At 35.9% G+C, this 18,717-nt stretch overlaps 1 protein-coding gene across 4 annotated transcripts in view; it reads right to left on the bottom strand.

The window, feature by feature from the left end:
* Positions 1-1,333: 1,333 nt before the first annotated feature.
* LOC126412854 (sorting nexin-27) overlaps positions 1,334-18,717 on the bottom strand; it is a 324,126-nt gene continuing 306,742 nt past the window's right edge. For all 4 annotated transcript variants that reach the window (XM_050082713.1, XM_050082716.1, XM_050082714.1 and 1 more), the window contains exons 6-10: positions 11,967-12,144; positions 11,096-11,346; positions 6,678-6,827; positions 6,205-6,333; positions 1,334-4,490 (exon numbers count right to left, since the gene is read on the bottom strand). In XM_050082713.1, the coding sequence (XP_049938670.1) occupies positions 4,422-4,490; positions 6,205-6,333; positions 6,678-6,827; positions 11,096-11,346; positions 11,967-12,144 (777 nt within the window). In that variant the 3' untranslated portion in view covers positions 1,334-4,421. The remainder of the gene's footprint in view (positions 4,491-6,204; positions 6,334-6,677; positions 6,828-11,095; positions 11,347-11,966; positions 12,145-18,717) is intronic.

Below are 18,717 nucleotides of genomic sequence, written 5' to 3'. Positions count from 1 at the left end.
TGTATATATGTGAACAACTAAGGTATACTGTAATACAGTAGTACTGTGTAAGTGTTTTTTCTACGCTATAAAATTATGTATTGGTTAATTCTTAAAATTTGCATTCTGCATCACATTGGGTGCATTCCGCTTTATACAAAAAGTTAGCAAACAAATAAGTATTGAATGTGTTGAGACTGAAATATTTGTATTGTTTGGCTAGATTCCCAAGTTAAACACAATCCACTTTGACCAAGTTTTACTGTCTCATACAAGGTCCTCTTCCTCATCTTCAAGAAATGAAAATCACCAAAATGTTCTGAAGCTTGATTAGAATCATCTGATGTGTCACCCCTGAGCCTACAAAATATTTATTACATACTGAAAGCTTTGCCAATTTAAGCTGTCAGTCAAGTCTTGGTTTTCTTGGATTACAATGATGGTCACTTACAAATTACTTTGATGAGTGGTAGGCTGCAACTTCTCTTTTGATTCCAAGATTTTCTCAGCGCAGTTATTCAACACCCATGGACACTTGATAACGAGAATGGTGGATAGTAAAAGTAAATCTATTGCCACAGGCATAGAGAATGGAACTGAAAGAGTTGGTGAAGTCTTTAAAGATTTTGTGTGGCAGTGTTCCATGTGTCACTTAAAAATGGAATAATGACTAACAATGTTTCCTAAGAAGTATGGTGCATACAATGTATAACTGTTGTCAAGTTGCAATCAATGGTGTATGCTGACTTCTTTTATCACTGTTGGGAATTTTGCTTCCATTTGCCTTAGATTCTTTCGTAAGATTGTAGTGATTGGAAAACAGACACATTTTCAACTTTTAAAATCTTCAGTTTCAACATCTGGAAATGGAAAGAGGAAATTGCTGGTCAAATTTGATTTCTACAATTGTTGGGCAGGGAAATTCATCCATAATCCCGTCATGGATGTGAGAAATATCAGGAATGTAGTTTACACATGTGTCTAACACAAAGAAAATGCATGCCGATGTCTATAATTTCAATGCCTTCTCATGTAAAAATATTAGGTTACATAGCAAATTTAATTTGCAGGCATTTTAGTGTCCACATAAGTTTTCACTTGCATCATCAGAACACCAATTCTATGTACAACAGTTACACTATAGTTTCTTTTTTATTTTCTTGTATTGAATTTCTTAGCAAGAAAAATCACATTTGTGAAAGTGAGCTGTGGCAGGAATCATCAAGTCTGAAAGTATAATCTCTGGATAAGTAATTACTTATAATAATATAATATGGAAACATTTTCATACATCAACAGTGTAACTGTCATTAATAAACACACATACACTTTTTGTACCCAACAAAACATCAAGTTCTAGATAATTCTTTAATTTCTAACTAAATGAAACTTACAAATATTAACATTCAAACACCAGGAACTCAGTCTATAAAGTGGAATGTCTGAAAAGCATGTGTCTGTTTTTTGTAGGACTAAGGCAATTAACAGCACCATTACAGACTTCTACTGAACACTCTATAAATGACTTCAATATCAGTTAAACATTTGACACAATCAATAACCAATCACACTAAATGTGTTTGTGTGCTTATACTAGTGACTCAATCAACTTTATGATTGTAAGACGACTTCACGAAAACTTTTCAGAAGTGATTTAAGAAAATAAGCTTACAGATGCACTATGTACAGTAGAAGTCACATACCAACAAAACTGTCAGAAGGCAGGGTATATTCACATTATTTTGGGAAATGCTGCATAATGATCATATTATTGGACAGTTTATAAAATGTGCTACACAGTAGTACCTTTTGTGATACTAATTTATACCACATCAGCTCAATGAGATTATATTAGGAATTATTTTTTACATGTCCATATTCATACTTCTCTCAAGAGTTTATAACGTTATTATTTTCAACAATTTCACCACAGTTAGCTTCAAAATAAATATATTAATATACTATACAGTATTCACAGATCTTGCTCATTATTTTCTAAAACTATGTTTCTAGTCATTGCACATAATACATGAACTGTTTTGATGAGATAATTTCAGAATTCTCATAATCTATACATTTCTATTTACATATATTAAGTCAAAAATATTCACTCTAAATGAAGACCATGATAAAGTACGTACAGCTGAATCCGCAAAAATCATAGACTTCAGTCACATACAGAAACTAAAAACATAAATATTAATATGATTTTTCAATCTGAGGGTGAAGTAAAACAATCACAGAGAGCACAAAACAAAAACTGTATGCTTCAATACTGCTGTTAGAAAAATATGAATGACAGCTGTAGATGTTCTACTTATGTTTGTAACTTATTAAACTGCACAGCTGCACTCAATTAATGCTAGTTTCTACTGAAACATGAAATTCTCCTAACGCTATTTACTACACACAATTAAAGATTTTGTGTGGAAAAGCTGCCACTGACAAACACACTGTTGTAACTTGTTTAGATGTTTTAGAGTAGTAACATAAAATAATACAGAAAGGGAAGGAAGTTTTAAAGCTAAAGCTGCAGTTAGCTATTATTCTCCAGGAGCACAGCCACATACAAAATAGAAGGATTGCTATGAACAGGAAAAACACAAAATACCAAAGCAGAAAAATGGCATGTAATGCAGATCAAATTAAATACATAAATATTATATCTGGACACTTCTTTTTGTTTGAGACCAACTTATTCATTCTCTATGAGGAAAAACACAAAAAAATAGCATAAACTGAGAAAATATAGTGTACTAAATCACATTACAGATTATATAATTATCAGTATTTGCATAATGAACACCTGAAACTACACACTTTTTTTCTAATTTTTCATCAGTAAAGTGGGAAATAGCGAGATGAACACCAATTGTGGGTATACCGAGAAAACTACTCTCACATACCTTTACTCCATGACTTAAAGAGTAAAGATTCTGTAACAGGTTTGTAAATTTGCAGTGCTTATTCTGTTCCATATCCCCAATTTACTGCTGATTATAGTCACACAGACAGATGGTAAATGGCGACTGTAATCTCCTTCACAAGAAATTTGTTTCGTTTTAGTGTTCCAAGATAAATTCTTCAACCAATACATTTGACGTAAAAATTTAGATATCTGAATGTTAGAGACAATTTCAAGATCACTGGCTCTATTAAGTATAATATGTTTTTCATTTAACAAATGTACAAACTTATACCTGCACATAATGTCATCAGTACTCGTGAGATGTGCCTAAAAAAGCACTGGCCTGATTAAAGCATTTATCGAAAGTATTTCTCGATGTTATTTACATGATAAAAGATAAGCAAATCTTCGCAAGTTATCTGCTGGGAGCATTGTATTTATTTATATATTCAATGTTACAAGCTCTCCATAAAAGTTTCTGGGTTAAAAGAAAAAAAAAAGTAAGTATCTTAAGTCGTTTAAAGGGATTACTCCAAATAGCAAAGCCAGATTATTGGCGCAGGAGATACAGTATCCAAGCACTACACCATTTAAAACGAAACATGAATTACTTTTAGGTATAAAATGGTCAAACTATGAAACCAAAATAGTATTAATAATGTGAACTAAAATAGTGAATCACCACCTCACAGAATAACACAGGCATTACAGGAGTTAAGGGGAAAGAAAGAGGAATATTCAAGAAGAATAAAGAACAATTCTCCAATTTATAAACTGGTTAGGTGCAGCACATTCGCGCTCTTATTATTACAAGATCATTCCTCTCAGTTTTTTCCAATAAGATAATGTAACATTAACAGTGTACTTGCACACAGAGTGCTTTGCTCACACAAATAAATATCACTTGTCAATTAAGACAATTCTCTCTCTCTCTCTCTCTCTCTCTCTCTCTCTCTCTCTCTCTCTCTCTCTCTCTCTCTCTCAAACGCATTCATCCACACTCTTCCCCCCTCCATCTCTGCACAGCCGATGTTCATACTACAGACACACAGGTGGTCAGCAGATTACTACAACATTGCATAATATTGGACAAGTAACACAAATCAAAATTACACACATCTCAAACATTAAATGTACAAATCTGCATAACAGAAGTAAAAAATATGCAGTGCCACACAAGAGTATTGAGTGATACTATGCAATCTCTTTTTTCCATTCATATTGTAAGTTAACCACACAAACATGTCAGTCACTCAATTATACAACTCCACTCAAGACGTACACATACATTCAGAATTTCAGTCTTGTGAGTAGCATTTACATAAAGAAACATTCAAGATCACCATGTCACTTCCCAGTCCTTAATAGGTACTGTTTATGATATGTGTGGTATGCAGCATCAGACAGAGGACACAGAGCCTCACATGTGGGACAATGTGAGTGGGCCAGAGGCTGAGGCGCAGGAGGACACGGGTGTCCTGGGGTAGCGTCGCTGACACTGTGGGCATGCCGGCAGCTAACGCCAGGCCCAGCGTCACTCCCCAGTGTCCAGCCACTTGCTCTCCTCGTGTATCCTCTCAAAACAATCCAGCAAGAAAATGTACTGCGAACAGAAAATGTAAGGGAGCCATTATTTAAAAAATGAAAAAAAAACTTTCTTGAAATGTTCAATAGTTCATACACTACATGTACTGACCCAATACTTATGTAAGAATTCACCAACCCTATTCGTGTTTTCTCTATTTTTACTTTTTACATGTTATCTCTCTTACCAGCAGTTTATCTTGAATGACGAAAGCACTGATATGTAAGACATATTTCTGAAACTTGCTGCAAGCATACACTGCATACAAAAATGATACACTCTTTGTTGCAATAACATAAACGAAGAAAGAGGATTATGCACTGATGCCCTAAATTTAAATGCTGAGAAGAGAGTTTACACGGTTCCTAAAATGTATTATTTTAAAGGTGTAAGAACATCACTGTTAGCAAAGTGCTGAGGAAAATAGTGCAAATCAGCTTGTTTGCAGCTTTGAGCAACTATCTGATGGTGTGAGTATATTATCAGTATCAACTTTGGCAGTATAAGTAACAATTTAACAACTTACATTCTCTGAGAAAGACAAAACACCCCTATCTATGAGGTAGGAGTGCTAATAATGGAATTCACAGAAAACCTGAGCTGATACAGTAAGGGCACGATTAATAACCCCTTCACTGACACAGATGCTGCACAACTTAATGTTAAGCTGCATGACACTATACATGCCATACCTTCTATCCAATTATTGACTGTCCTCTTAAGAATTATACAGCCAAAGCTATGTAACAGGGAGTTTTCTCTGAGAAAATTCCAAATGTAATTAAAATTATAGATCTACAATACTTAATGGAAGACAGAAATGGAGAAATAAAAACCGGACAAGTGTGAGTAGGACTTGCACTCTGCAGGGTTCTGTAAAAACTTAATTACATAGATATACAATAATAATAATAATAATAATAATTTTGTGTGACTCAACGGCCTTGCACAAGTCTTTCTTTCTATTGGATGCCAATTCTGTGACTTTTGTCTCCCTAACGTACCCCAGTTATACAAGTGGGGAAAGGGGGCCTAAAGTTTAATGTGGAATGCAAATCACTTGTCGTCTCTGGAAACTCTTCAAATTGTTGAGAGGTTAAGACCAGGTTAAAACAAAGACTGAAAATTCTGTGATACAGGCAAGATGCAATCCTGTGCCTTCTCCGTTTCGAGGTACACATTTTACCACTAGACCACCAGGCCCGACACATACATAGGCAGTTTATCGATAGATTTCGATAGGTGAGTCTGTGAGTATCAAAATATGTGACATGTATGACCCTATCTTGTGAGTACAATGGCTTACAAGCTTAAATTATTTAGACTGCCAGAGGGCAGCAGATCTTAGTACTTGACAAACATTTCAACTTGATACTCTACCCATTCCTGAGAAAAATGGGTCTTAAGTTGGGCAGACAGACAGGCAAACAGACAACAAAGTGTCCTACAGACTATATGGGAAACCAAGATTTTCATTATACTTGAAATTAATCACATATTTTAATTATGTTATTCCTTCTTGTTATAAATTCTTCTCATATGGCAAATAGTAAAAACAATTTAAGTTCTTTTAGAACTAGGTTATTGAAAATCGGTCTCTTTTGACATATCATTATCTGCCCCAATAACAATAGTTCAGCAATAAGTTAGAAACATTACGGTAAATGATCATTCTCACACATTCTCCTTTTAAGGCATTTTCCCATTTCAGTATTCCACAATAAGCACTTACATATGGTGTAAATATTTTCACCCATCTAGGGTTCTTCTCAGGCCTCTGGTATTGAAAACAGAATGCCATAGCCTCATCATCAACTTCCCATTCTTTAATAGTAGGCCATGAAAATTCCACAATTTGAGACTGAAAATAAACCATTAAAACATCATCAAAACATTTAATTTGTAATATACATTAAAAATTTGGCAAGAAAACAAAAATGTTTTAAAAAATTTTAAACACCATTGTTCACACAATGCTCTCATGTATGTTGCACTGTTCACAGCAACATAAGTATTAATCACTCAGAATCAGTGGATTACTCTATTCCGAAAATTTAAGGACAGTTTTTATTACTTTCTGAACACTGCATATTTCAGGAGAACCAACTTGTGCTAGTTGCTATTCCCAACAAATGTTCCAAATTCATTTTTAAAATAATTCAATAATAAATTTTTAGTGGTCTATAAACAAAACTGACTACCCACCTCTAAAGCACCATCTTCTCGACAGGCCTGTAGCTTAAAAGTGTTGGCTCCGACAGAAACAATAACATGGCCATCTTTTCGAGAGTCACAGGAGCAATGAGGGAATACTATCTCTCCATAGCCTGTTAATTCCCTTGCCAGCTTTAGGTACTGCAAGAAAGAACACGGATCACTACATTTTTGTGGAGGTTTATGAAATAGGTCATTTTTGTAAACAAATCATCTTATAGAAATGAAATGCACAAACATAAAACAGTTTACTAATTATTGCAGAATGACTGTTAAATTAATACAAATATTACGAACAAATGGCATTCCTGATGGGAAAATCATCTGATAAGTAAACTAGAATTTTGCATCGTTTTTTGCTGAATTATACATAATCACTCAAATAATTCACAGTGCTTTTTATAAAAGTATTTTCAATTTTTCAGAAAAAAAGTAGTAGTTTTCACTGCGGTTCAGTATTTAGGACTAATTTTCATCAAAATACATTAAAGAAAAAAATATTCATATTTTCAAATTATTATTTGAAAAATACTACATGGGGAGCAGAAAATGAACAAACTTGCAGTTACCTTCCTTTATTTCTAGTTTTCAAGTTTAGGCATGACAACAAAGTAATCACACATGCTAGAACTAGGGAAGGGGGTTAGGTTAGGTGTCAATGTTCCACCAACAGCAGCATATTAATAAATGGAGCACCACATCAGTTGAACAAGTATGGGAAAGAATTCAGCTTTGACTCATTGGAACAAATTCGAAAAATCTATTCTGGGTGACTGGATGGTTGTCTGAACCCCACTCCTCTTGCATAAGGTCCAGCATCTTTAATAATTGAGTGCCTCACTTTGACTGAGCAAGGTGGCGCAGTAGTCAGCACACTGGACTCGCAATCGGGAGAATGATGGTTCAAGCATGCATCCGGCCATCCCGACTAAGGTTTTCCATGATAGCAGTAAATCGCTTCAGGCAAATGTCACGAAGGTTCATTTAAAAGGACACATCCGACTTCCTTCCCCATCATTCCCTAATTTGATGGCACTAATGACCTCACAGTTTGGTCCCCTCTCCCCGAATCAACCAGCCAACCACACTTCACTTTGAAGAAAGGTCAGGTCATTAGAAACAGTACGCAACTTTGGACTGAAGAATGATGGAAAAGGAAATCAGTCACGTCCTTTTCAAATAAACCATCCCTGTCTTTTCTGTAGGCGATATAGGGAAACATAAATCTGAATGGTCATGTAGACAGCTTAAGCTCTGTTCTCCCAAATGCAAAACTAGTGTCTTAATCAGCGTGCCACATTACGAGGTACCAATTTGCAATTACAGACAAATTAATAAACTACAGTCAATACTTCCAGTGTTGCCAGTATCTGCAATTGATATGAATTACACTGCTATCAATGTTATGTTTCTACTGTTGCCATTCTCTTACAATCATTTTCATTCAATTGGATATGCATTAACTTGCTGTAGTGATTCTGGCACAATAAAAATAGTGAGGATGTAAGTGAAATGGTGCCTCACAGGCTGAAAGAGACATCCAGTCAGTGTCTCACCTAAATTGTTGTGGAGACTTAAAATCTAGTTTGCACGAGTGGTGTGCAAGATCTCTGTCCACAATGGCTTGCCTTTATTCAGTCTCACTAATCACCTTGCACTACTTGCATTTCTCAAGTAGGGGACTAATTGAGACATCCAAATTTTGCCTCACTTTGCAGCAATAACTTAAAAACAAATTAACCTACTGGTAACACACTAAAGCAATAAATTAAGGTAAAAACTAGAAAACAAATAACTTACATTGGCAGAAGTTTTACTTAAGCTAGAGAAATATCACCAGGAATATTCAAATGTTAAGTTAATAGACAAGACACAAAGACTTTACTTGTGGAATAAGGTACAGGCAGCTTCACCAAAACTTTATGTTTGAATAAAGTTTTTTTTTTTTCCAAAATCACCATCATTTCAAACATTTGTTTGTGAGAAATAAAATTACTGATGTTTCAATTGTAGTTGGCTTTTCCCATGGAATGATCAACAGACACTGATTAGTCAAAGTAGGCACATCTCTCTCAGCTACATGTAGTTTGATTAAAATTGCACTGGGATTGACTTTTCATTGAGTAGAATAATAGGGACAAGTAAACACTGCCATGTGCTGCCATATTGCCTGTTTTGTAAATATATGCAGAACCTTGTCCAGCATAGCTGGCTGCACACTATCAACACTGCCTCGCACTACTGTAATCCGTCAGTCAGAGTTATTTGATTAGAGTTACACCAAATGATTTACCTTAGTGGCCAACCATGTATACTCATGTTTTTTTAGTGTTCATTTACCAATGATACAAGCTGGGAACTATGGGGTGGTATATGGGCATGATTAATTTATTAATCTCCAAAAACATGTTTGAAATAAACAAATACATAGACAAGAGCTTCTACTAAGTTATCTATCTTTCATCAGGCAGGGTAATTGCAGACATGCCTTCACATTCCAATTCACCCCACAACACATTTTCCACTTGTACCTACCACCCAACAGTCTGAATTTCCCTGCTGACAATAAAGGCCAACTGTCTTAAGTTTTATGACACTTTTACATGCCCACTGGCCTGACATATCAACACATTACCAAACGTCTTCAGTCTGAGTGACCTTTGTCCACAATAACTGTTGAACTATGTAATGAGTATTTAGTACATATGCTGTTTTGTAACAAAACCTTCTGCATCTGATGTACAAGACCTGATTCTGGACTGTATGGTTGTTCTTATGATTATGTTATCATTTAATTGGTGAGTAATATGCTCAGTTGTCTATGCATCTTGTACTATAATTTAAATTATGAACATAATCATCTGTCCATTGTTGACAGTACCAGTTTCAGTTAAACTGAAGTACCAACAGTGGACTCTCCAGGACACCAATGAAATTTTATGAAATATCTCATTATCGCATATACACTTCTCAGGTTTGTCGCTGGATCGTATTGTGTAAATCCCACAATATTTCATGGATGCAGCTGCTCGACATAACTGCTCGACATCTACTGGTGGTGGTAGTTGCTCTGTCACTGCTGCAAGATGTGTATTGTAGCAGTGACAGAAGCAACATCCAGCAGCTGAAAATGTTGAGCAGTTGCATCCATGAAATATTGTGGGATTTACACAATATGATCTGGCGGCAAACCCAAAAAGTGTATTTGTGAGAGATCCATTGGGAAAGCCTGGAAAGCCATATCTTATTATCATTTCAATAGAATTCTCGATAACTACACTAATAAAAAAGATGAAAAAATATGAAACTTCAAAAGGGCACAGTTACAGAGAAAAATGTCCATCTTAAAAATAAGTCACAATTTCATGGCAGCAGTTAAACAGGGAACTGGGAACGATAGTGAAGGGATAATCAATTAGATAGTTTAACCGAAAAGCATCAAGCAAGAGAAATGCAGAATATTTTTATTTTATTTATATTTTTTTTAAATTGTGAAATCTAATCTGGTTCTCAATGCTCTCTGACTTGCAAAGCACTGTATCTCTACACCCATACAATCTCTGAACCAATTTATGTCTGTGGGCCATCTAAAGATGCAAATGCATATTAATCACAACCCTCGGGTTTTTCTGCTGTAGCATCCTGTAATAGTTTTATTATTGATAAAAATTTGTAATTCCAGGGCTGTATTACATTAACAAGTCATAATTACACCAAAACTGGAAGGTAATCCACAGATCCACCTAAAGAATTAGGTGTAAGCTCTTAAAACATGCTGTGGGAGGAAATAAAAATGTCACAGTCTAACACTGACAAGAAAAGGTTAAACTTCATAATGCAACATTTGACAGTAACATGTATCCAATGTGGACATAAGTGAAAACCACAGATGCTATCCAAGTATAATAACCCGAACAACCAGAAATAAAAGTACTGCCAAAAGCTCACAATGAGGGACTGAGCAATCTGCTGTTGTACTTGCTTCCTGCCTTTTCAGTCATTAAATACTTTATTTGGGCACACAAACTATACAAATAAAATTATCATTAGTTACATTGCCCACTGATTATGAACACTCTCAATAAAAGCTTGAGACATGTTTTGGAAAAAAGCTGGCCCACACTGACTGATCTCAGCATCTTTACCATGCGATTTCCCAAGGTAGATTTTAATACAACTTTCTAAAACTGCACTAGGTTTTTCTTTATTGCTTTGATTACAGAATTTAGCTTACTATTTGTGGAGTCCTGAATGCAGGCACTTGTATGGCAAGAAAACTATCTCCTAATTCATCATCCAACATGCACAGTAATAAATGATCTCTCACACATGATTGCACATCTAAAACAAGCAGTAACTTAACTTTACAATTTAATATATTGACCTGTGACTTAATGAAATTCACAAACCTCATGCTTGCGCGATGCATCCTGTAGTGCTTTTAGTTGATACAAACGATCATCAGCTCGAATATGACCACGATTAACATCATCAACAGCTTGCCAGAAGAAAAAAGTTGTCGCTTGATCATCACAAGCAAGTTTTAATTCCTTCTGAAGACAGAACAGCCACCGTCGTAAACAGAGACACGTAGATGTTGCTGTGCTGTAGTTCTGTATGTAAAGGTTGTGAGGATACTCCGTAGGCAGAAGTTTCCGCTCTAAGGAAGAATTTAATCTTTTTAAAAGGAATGTACAGAAAGCTAACAATGTCTACAGTTAAAAAGTCAGCAACATGTGATAGCTCTCTTACGAAGTTAATAAAGACACCAATCATATCATTCACTCATTTTTAGGTAAGGAGGAAAAAATGTCATCACTTATATACATATCATTTAAATTTTGAGAAATCATCCATTTATGTATGTTCCTGAGTGTCTTTTACATCATTAAGGTCTTAAAAATATTTAATATATGTCTATTTTATATTAAACAAAGCACAACCACGTAATGAACAACTTCCCAACATGCTTGGGTAATAGTCCTTTCAAGCGCACTGTATGATTTTAGAGCTTAAGTCAATCAAGTCTAAAGCTGCTACCACAGCTGAAGACTTCTGTTAAGTGAGTGTACTCCCAGAAGAAGGGAAGCTTCATTGTTTGTAGATTTTTCAGTCATTGCTCTGTATGACTAATACCAGTTGGAAATGGAAATGTGAAAATGTACATTTATAGAATGTGCATGTATCCACGTAACTATAACTAAAAAGGAACAAAGTATTCCTTCTCAATCTCTGTGAGGTCTGTTCAATATAGCCTTCTTGTATTTAAGCTGAACTTACCGAAATTGTACTCAACAATTTCAAAGAGGTAGAAGTATCTTGCTGTGTTTTTGTTCATGCGTATTTTGTCAACAACTGCAGCATAAACTTCTTCAGTGTTGGCATTTTTCTTGACACTTACTATGACAATTTCTCTGTCTGGTAACATGATTTTCAAATCTACAGGTGAGATGTAGCCCTGTGACAAGAAAACATTGACATAAATGCTACTAGAAATATGAATATCAGCTCAGGGCTTTAAATTTAATTTGATTGTTACTATAAGATGAGACACAATTTCAGACAGAAATATCACTAATCAGAATCACTGAGTAAAAGAGAAACAGAACAAAAGTGGATAACAAATGTAAACATGTTGACCTCCCTTCACTACAACAATTCACTAATATGCATACAGCAAAGAGAAAAAACGCGCATACATTTTCACTATTCTACTTCTGTAGTAACTAAAAGGAGGTAGAAAAGTAAGGTAATGACAACAATGTGAAGTAAAACATACTTACAACTAAGTAGTGCAGGAGGGTAAGGTACACATGACTGAATGAAGGGTGAAAGATGGCTATAAAGAAGTGAAGCCAAGTAAATGAGTTCTATACCCTAAAAGAGGAAAGTGTCAAAGAAAGCGATAAAGGAATGCAGAAGGTTTATGCAACACAAACAATATGCACATGGGTCCCTCAACTTTGTTCACTGTGATTTACTCCTTTTTTATGATTTCTCTTCAGAGCAAATACAACTTGCTTATAATCCCAGCCATACCAATGCATTGTCCATAATGTGTATTACTACCACAAGGGGAGGAGTACTTTATGACCACCCTAGAAAATTAAAACATATCATAACAATAATATATCACTAATTGTTGTTAACTTACATTAACAACATACTATTTAAAGAGGTACTGATGTGTAAGTAGGATCCTAAACCTGAAAATACCAAGTATGATATGCATTGTGGTAAGTCACATCTACTATCTACACTAAAATTTTTGGGTTAAGTTTAACTGAAAAATTTAAAACATTTATGAAATTTAGTGGAAGACATTGAAAACAATAATTTCTTTTCAAAATTTTAAATTATGCAGTACCCAACAGGATTACTATATTTTCAATAGACTGGCATAAAGTAATACTCTCCTCACCCAACCCCTGGTGTTGCAACCGTCGATAACATCTCTTTATCTTTCAGGGTTTTCAGCTTTATTCTATGCGGTCATTGTCCACGCAAAGAAAAACATGTAAGGAGTCAGCAAAAGTTAGGTTGTATAACCGTCACTACAGCTGTTGAAGGGGAAAAAAAAGAGCCATAGGATATAAGATGAACAGTGGAATGTAAAATCGAAGGATGTAGAAAGCAAGTTGATAAAGATATGAGATTAATAATGTACAATCAGTGAAATGACAATGATATCATTCGTATTAGAGACTAAGAAACACATGAACAAAGACAAAAGAATGAAGTTACAACAAGCAGCAGGAAGTACTTTCTTAGTACATCCAATGTAGCTCCATAAACATACACCAATTTGGTCAAAGTCAAACAATGGAAAATCCAGGATGGAATGTGACAATAGTATGTCACAGGCAACTGAAACCACACTGCGAGCAGCAGCACCAGTGCATGATGGGAGTGGCAAGTGGGTGGGGGTAACGAGGAGGCTGGGGTGGGAAGGAGGAGGGATAGTACGGTGAGGGTGGCGGACAGTGAAGTGCTGCTGGTTAGATGGAGGGTAGGGAAGAGGTGGGGAGGGGAAGGGGGGGGGGGAAGAGGAAAAAGAGAGAAATAAAGAGACTGGGTGTGGTGGTGGAATGACGACTGTGAAATGATGGCTGGATGGGTGAGGACAGTGACTAATGAAGGTTGAGGCCAAGAGGGTTATGGGAACCTAGGATGTACTGCAGGGAAAGTTCCCACCTGCACAATTCAGAAAAGCTGGTGTTGGTGAGAAGGATCCATATGGTACAGGCTGTGAAGCAGGCACTGGAATGAAGCATATCATGTTTGGCAGTGTGTTCAGCAATAGGGTGGTCAAGTTATTTCTTGGCACAGTTTGTCAGTGGCCATTCATGTGGGCAGACATGCCTACATAAAATGCAGCACAGTGGTTGCAGCTTAGTAGGTCACATGATTGGTTTCACAGACAGCCCTGCCTTTGACGGGATAGGTGATGTTAGTGAACGGACTGGAATAGGGGGTGGTGGGAGGCTGTATTGGGCAGGTCTTGCATCTAGGTCTGTTAAAAGGGTATGAGCCATGAGGTAAGGGATTGGGAGCAGGGGTTGTGTAAGGATGAGCGAGTATATTGTGTAGGTTCGGTGGATGGTGGAATGCCATTGTGGGAAGGACAAGCTTAAATTTCACAAGAAACAGGAAGGTGGGGGCAGTGCTCGTTAGAAGCTGGGATTAAAGCAGTCTTCACCATTCCCAGCCCCTTCTCAATAACACATCACTGTGAACTATTTCTTTGCACCTTTTGTACCTAGCACTACGGTGACGCCACTTAATGTCTGCCTCAATGTTTCACCTTATAGTGATGGATTTTTGTTAAGGCCCACATTAAGAGTCAAACAATTACATTTATTAATTACCTAGTAATTGTACATAAGTGAAGTGTTCGTAAACTGATGATAAATACTGGAATTAGTTCTGCCAATTGCAGGCATGTAAACTGAATACATTACAACTACCTTATTTTCACAGAATGTTCTTTTCTGTACTACGCTTATTCAGTTTCAGTTGCCCTTTACAACACACCATAATAAAACAAATAATGTTTTTCTATCACTATAATCACAATAATTACTTCATAATATGCACATTATATTACATGAAATTTTCAGAATAACTTTTCATATGGTTTAGTTACAGTTACTTTGAGACAATAAGGACACTGGCTGGCAGACTTTGATGGAACTGCTGAAGTATTTGTCGTTACCCCAGATCACATAATAATCAGATTGGCCATTCTTCCAGAGAAATTAACAACCACACAAGTAAAAGGGACAGTCAAATGAAAACAATGCAGATGGAAAAAGTAACTAGTGTTTATTATTTCAAAAGTAATTCTTGTACATTTTCTTTTATGTATATTAAGCAGTATACATATAGAGACTTGGGAGGGTCATTATGTTTAATAGGCTGAAGTGCTCCTTACAAGTTTCTCTTGGACCCAATCCCTGTAAACATCTAATTGCTTTTTTTGTTGCCATTTGAACACACAGTTTGTGCTTGTTGAATTACCGCATAACAGAATCACATATTGTAGTTGTGACAGAGAGAATGCATAGGAGCACAGCATCAGTCAACTTCTACCGATAGAATATCTTGGTTTATACAGCACGAATATCATGTGTGCAAGTTCGCCTGTCATATAGCTTACATCCCATGAGAGTCTGGTCTATTTTTAGTCCCAATAGTTCGACACTGTGATTCTATTCTTTCTGTATCTTCAGATTGAAATAAATTTCCTCTGTTTTTGTATTGTTTATACTTAACTGGTTATCAATACACTACACCCCACATTTTTCAAAAAGTTAATTATTTTTGTTTACCACCTCTTGCATACTCTAACCTGTGGAGATCATGGTCGTATCAGCGGCATGTAAGACTTTTTGCAGGCTATATAGTTTGAGAAGCCATTAACACAGACAATGAAGAGGAAGGATCCATGAATGGAGCCCTGTGGAATTCCTCTCTTAATTTTCAGTAGTTCTGACCTTTCATTGCTCACATACACTAACTGTTGCTGTTAGGGAAGCTTGATTGTCACGAAGTGTGCACTTGTTCATCCAAAGCAGATTAATGGCCACAAATGCCTTGCTTCAGGGTTCCAAAAACAAGGAAATCAGGTGGGGAGAGATTATGATCGATGGAGTATGTGTAAAGGCTTCCCAGCGAAACCTGGCAGCGAACTCCTAACGTGGGCCCACCCACATGTTGCCAAAGTTGTTTCAAGTACCTTGCTCAAGTTTCACTGGGAAGCCCTTACACATCCTCCATTAAGCAGGGTATTCAGCTGTCTATTAACTAGATGGGTTGGGCTATCCATACAGTTAATCGTCAGGCATAGGGGGGTTTGTACTTTGTGGATCTTTGGTTGTCCACATAGTGGTGTCCCTGGGTTCATCAGCATTTACTTTCTTTTTTTCACAATCACAAACAACTAATTCTGATGCCACTTCTGCACGCTGCAATAAAACAATTAGTTCCTGTATGACTTCCAACAAATTCTCATGTTTTACTCCTCAGTTAGACAAAAAGTATGAAACATGCAGTTTCCAATTACTGTAGATATTATTAATCATGAAAACAATTGCATAATTTGCAGTAAGTGGTTTCAGTCTCCTGTTACCCTATTTCTGTACAGCTTCTACTAAATCAAGATCTTTTGAATGTTCCGTTATTGACACCTCATCAATAGATATTATATTTGCCATTCCTATGGATGTCTGTGCCACAAATTTCCTGTTAGTTTGACCAAAAAGATTTTTGAGAAGACTGGTAGGAACTTTATGACACCAGTCCATTATCTAACTGTAGACAGCACTGGTAATACAATATCTAATTTACATAAAAAAATCAAATGCTGCTGCAATTTGTAAAATTACATTAGAAATAGATTTTACCAACTTAGGAGCACAGCCAGTGCACTGGAGTAATCAGGAGGATAACTTAAGCTGCTAAAAATATGTTACCCATAATTATAAATTAAAAGTGTGACATTGTGCATGTTCTAAGTATTAATTTACTTCATGAAACAGTTTACAGCTTACAAAACCATATTCAGTCAATGGCTCTGTAAGCCAAAAACCTGTCAACAAAATAAATAAATTAATACTGTAGAGCAGACACAATATTGTGCTTCTTATTTAAAGAAAGTGATTATGCTCAAATAAAATAATGCACAAGATTGTAATTTATATAAAATTTCCTGAGCTTCTTGAATCTGTTCCTTCTTTTGCTGTCCTGCTGTGTGATTATTTCCTTGTCAAGCTGATGAAGTCTGATAAGTTGTGGTAGAAATAAATCCATCAATAACCTCCTCTGTAGCTAAAGGCCATTTATTTTTTCAATGTTTGGCTTTTATTTCACAATTTGTATGCTCTGGGGGAAGTTGCATCAGTGGTCACAGGAAGCTAATGGTTTTCCTACAACTGTGAGCAGGCAGTGACACCGAAAAAACTATTTTCAGTAATAATTTGTGTTGAAGCAGCTGTGTAGAAAGTTTTATCTGTAACTTCAGATTCAAGTGTACAAAACAGTGCAGATGTTAAAAAATATGTTTCAATATCTGCAGAAGAGTTATGAAGCAAATTATCTGTTAACTGAAAAACTTAACCAGGATGTCCTTGAGAACTAATTCTCATGTATCGGAATTATGGGTTTAAATGATGATCATCCCAATGCATTACAATTTTGGTACATTATGGACAAGTATTCATCAACAGCATTCAATATTAAAGAAACAATGAAGGTCAGAGTGAAGAGTGTCCGAGTGCTTCCAGAGATAATGGTGATAACTTGTAGCTAGAATGCACAGAGTTTTGTTCCGCTGCGGAACTCTTAAGGTTGTTAACAAAGGACAGTGAAACTGAGGATATTTGTTCTGAAGAAGCACTTGAATTTGATGTAACAAGCTGGTACAAGTTAGAAGACAAAATGAGTCCGAAGGAACTGTTATTTAGTAGGGGTATGAAACTTTCAAACTGTGAGGTTCTTGTAACACATCATCTTGGATATAAGCAATTTCCCAAAAACCACTGACAACAGCCAGGGACCAGTTTTTGGAGTATCACTGTAACAGAGAATTTTTTTTTTGCTAATAAACAGTCTTGATCACATAACTATTTTATTTAAACTGGTGACCGGTTTCGACCCATTGCACTTAGATCATCTTCAGACCTAGTACTCCATGATGGTGACAGGAGTTGGGCTGGCTGAGCAGGCTGCTCTAGAGAGATGTAATCTCTAGAGCAGCCTGCTCAGCCAGCCCAGCTTCTATCACCATCATGGAGTACTAGGTCTGCAGATAATCAGTACAACGAATGATCTACGTACAATGGATCGAAACTGGTCACCACTTTAAATAAAATGTTTACGCAATCAAGACTGTTTAGCAAAAAAATAATTTTTATTGACGTATCTGAGATCTCTCTTTCCTAGCACAATGTTCCAGAAAATGTAACAGAGAAATATTCTGTGAATTTTCATGGAGCATTCAAATTATGAAATACAAACCAGATACTGAAAAAAGTAAACAACTATTACAATAATATGCAGCATAATGCAGGACTTTTAATTAAGGTTAGTGAATGATTTGTTTGTAACATGACTTATCAGACTGCATCAGCTTAGCAAGGAAATAATCACACAGCAAAATGGTAACAGACAGAACAGCCTCAAGAAGTTACAGAAATATTTTAATAATTACAACCATGAGCCTTATTTTATTTGATCATAATGAATAACAATTTTCTTAACTGAAGAAGTTCTTAGGAACATTAACCTACATGTGGTTTAAAGGAAAAATACACTTGGAAACTGTCCTGACAATAGTAAGAGGTAAAAATAAAAGAGAAATGTAAAGTGTAATTTTTTAACAGCCGTCATCATCTCACATTCATTAAATCTGTAGTAAATATCCTCTATTTGCATAATCATCTAAATGAACATGAGAATTTCATTATTTGGCTGAGTAGTAGCAACACAGGTGGCAGATTGTTCTGTTCACAGGTAGAATACTACAGAAATG

This window comes from Schistocerca serialis, chromosome 7 (genome assembly GCF_023864345.2).
Source record: "Schistocerca serialis cubense isolate TAMUIC-IGC-003099 chromosome 7, iqSchSeri2.2, whole genome shotgun sequence".
Classification (NCBI taxonomy): domain Eukaryota; kingdom Metazoa; phylum Arthropoda; class Insecta; order Orthoptera; family Acrididae; genus Schistocerca; species Schistocerca serialis.
Note: the sequence above shows the minus strand (reverse complement) of the source record. Positions and strands in the feature narration are given on the sequence as shown.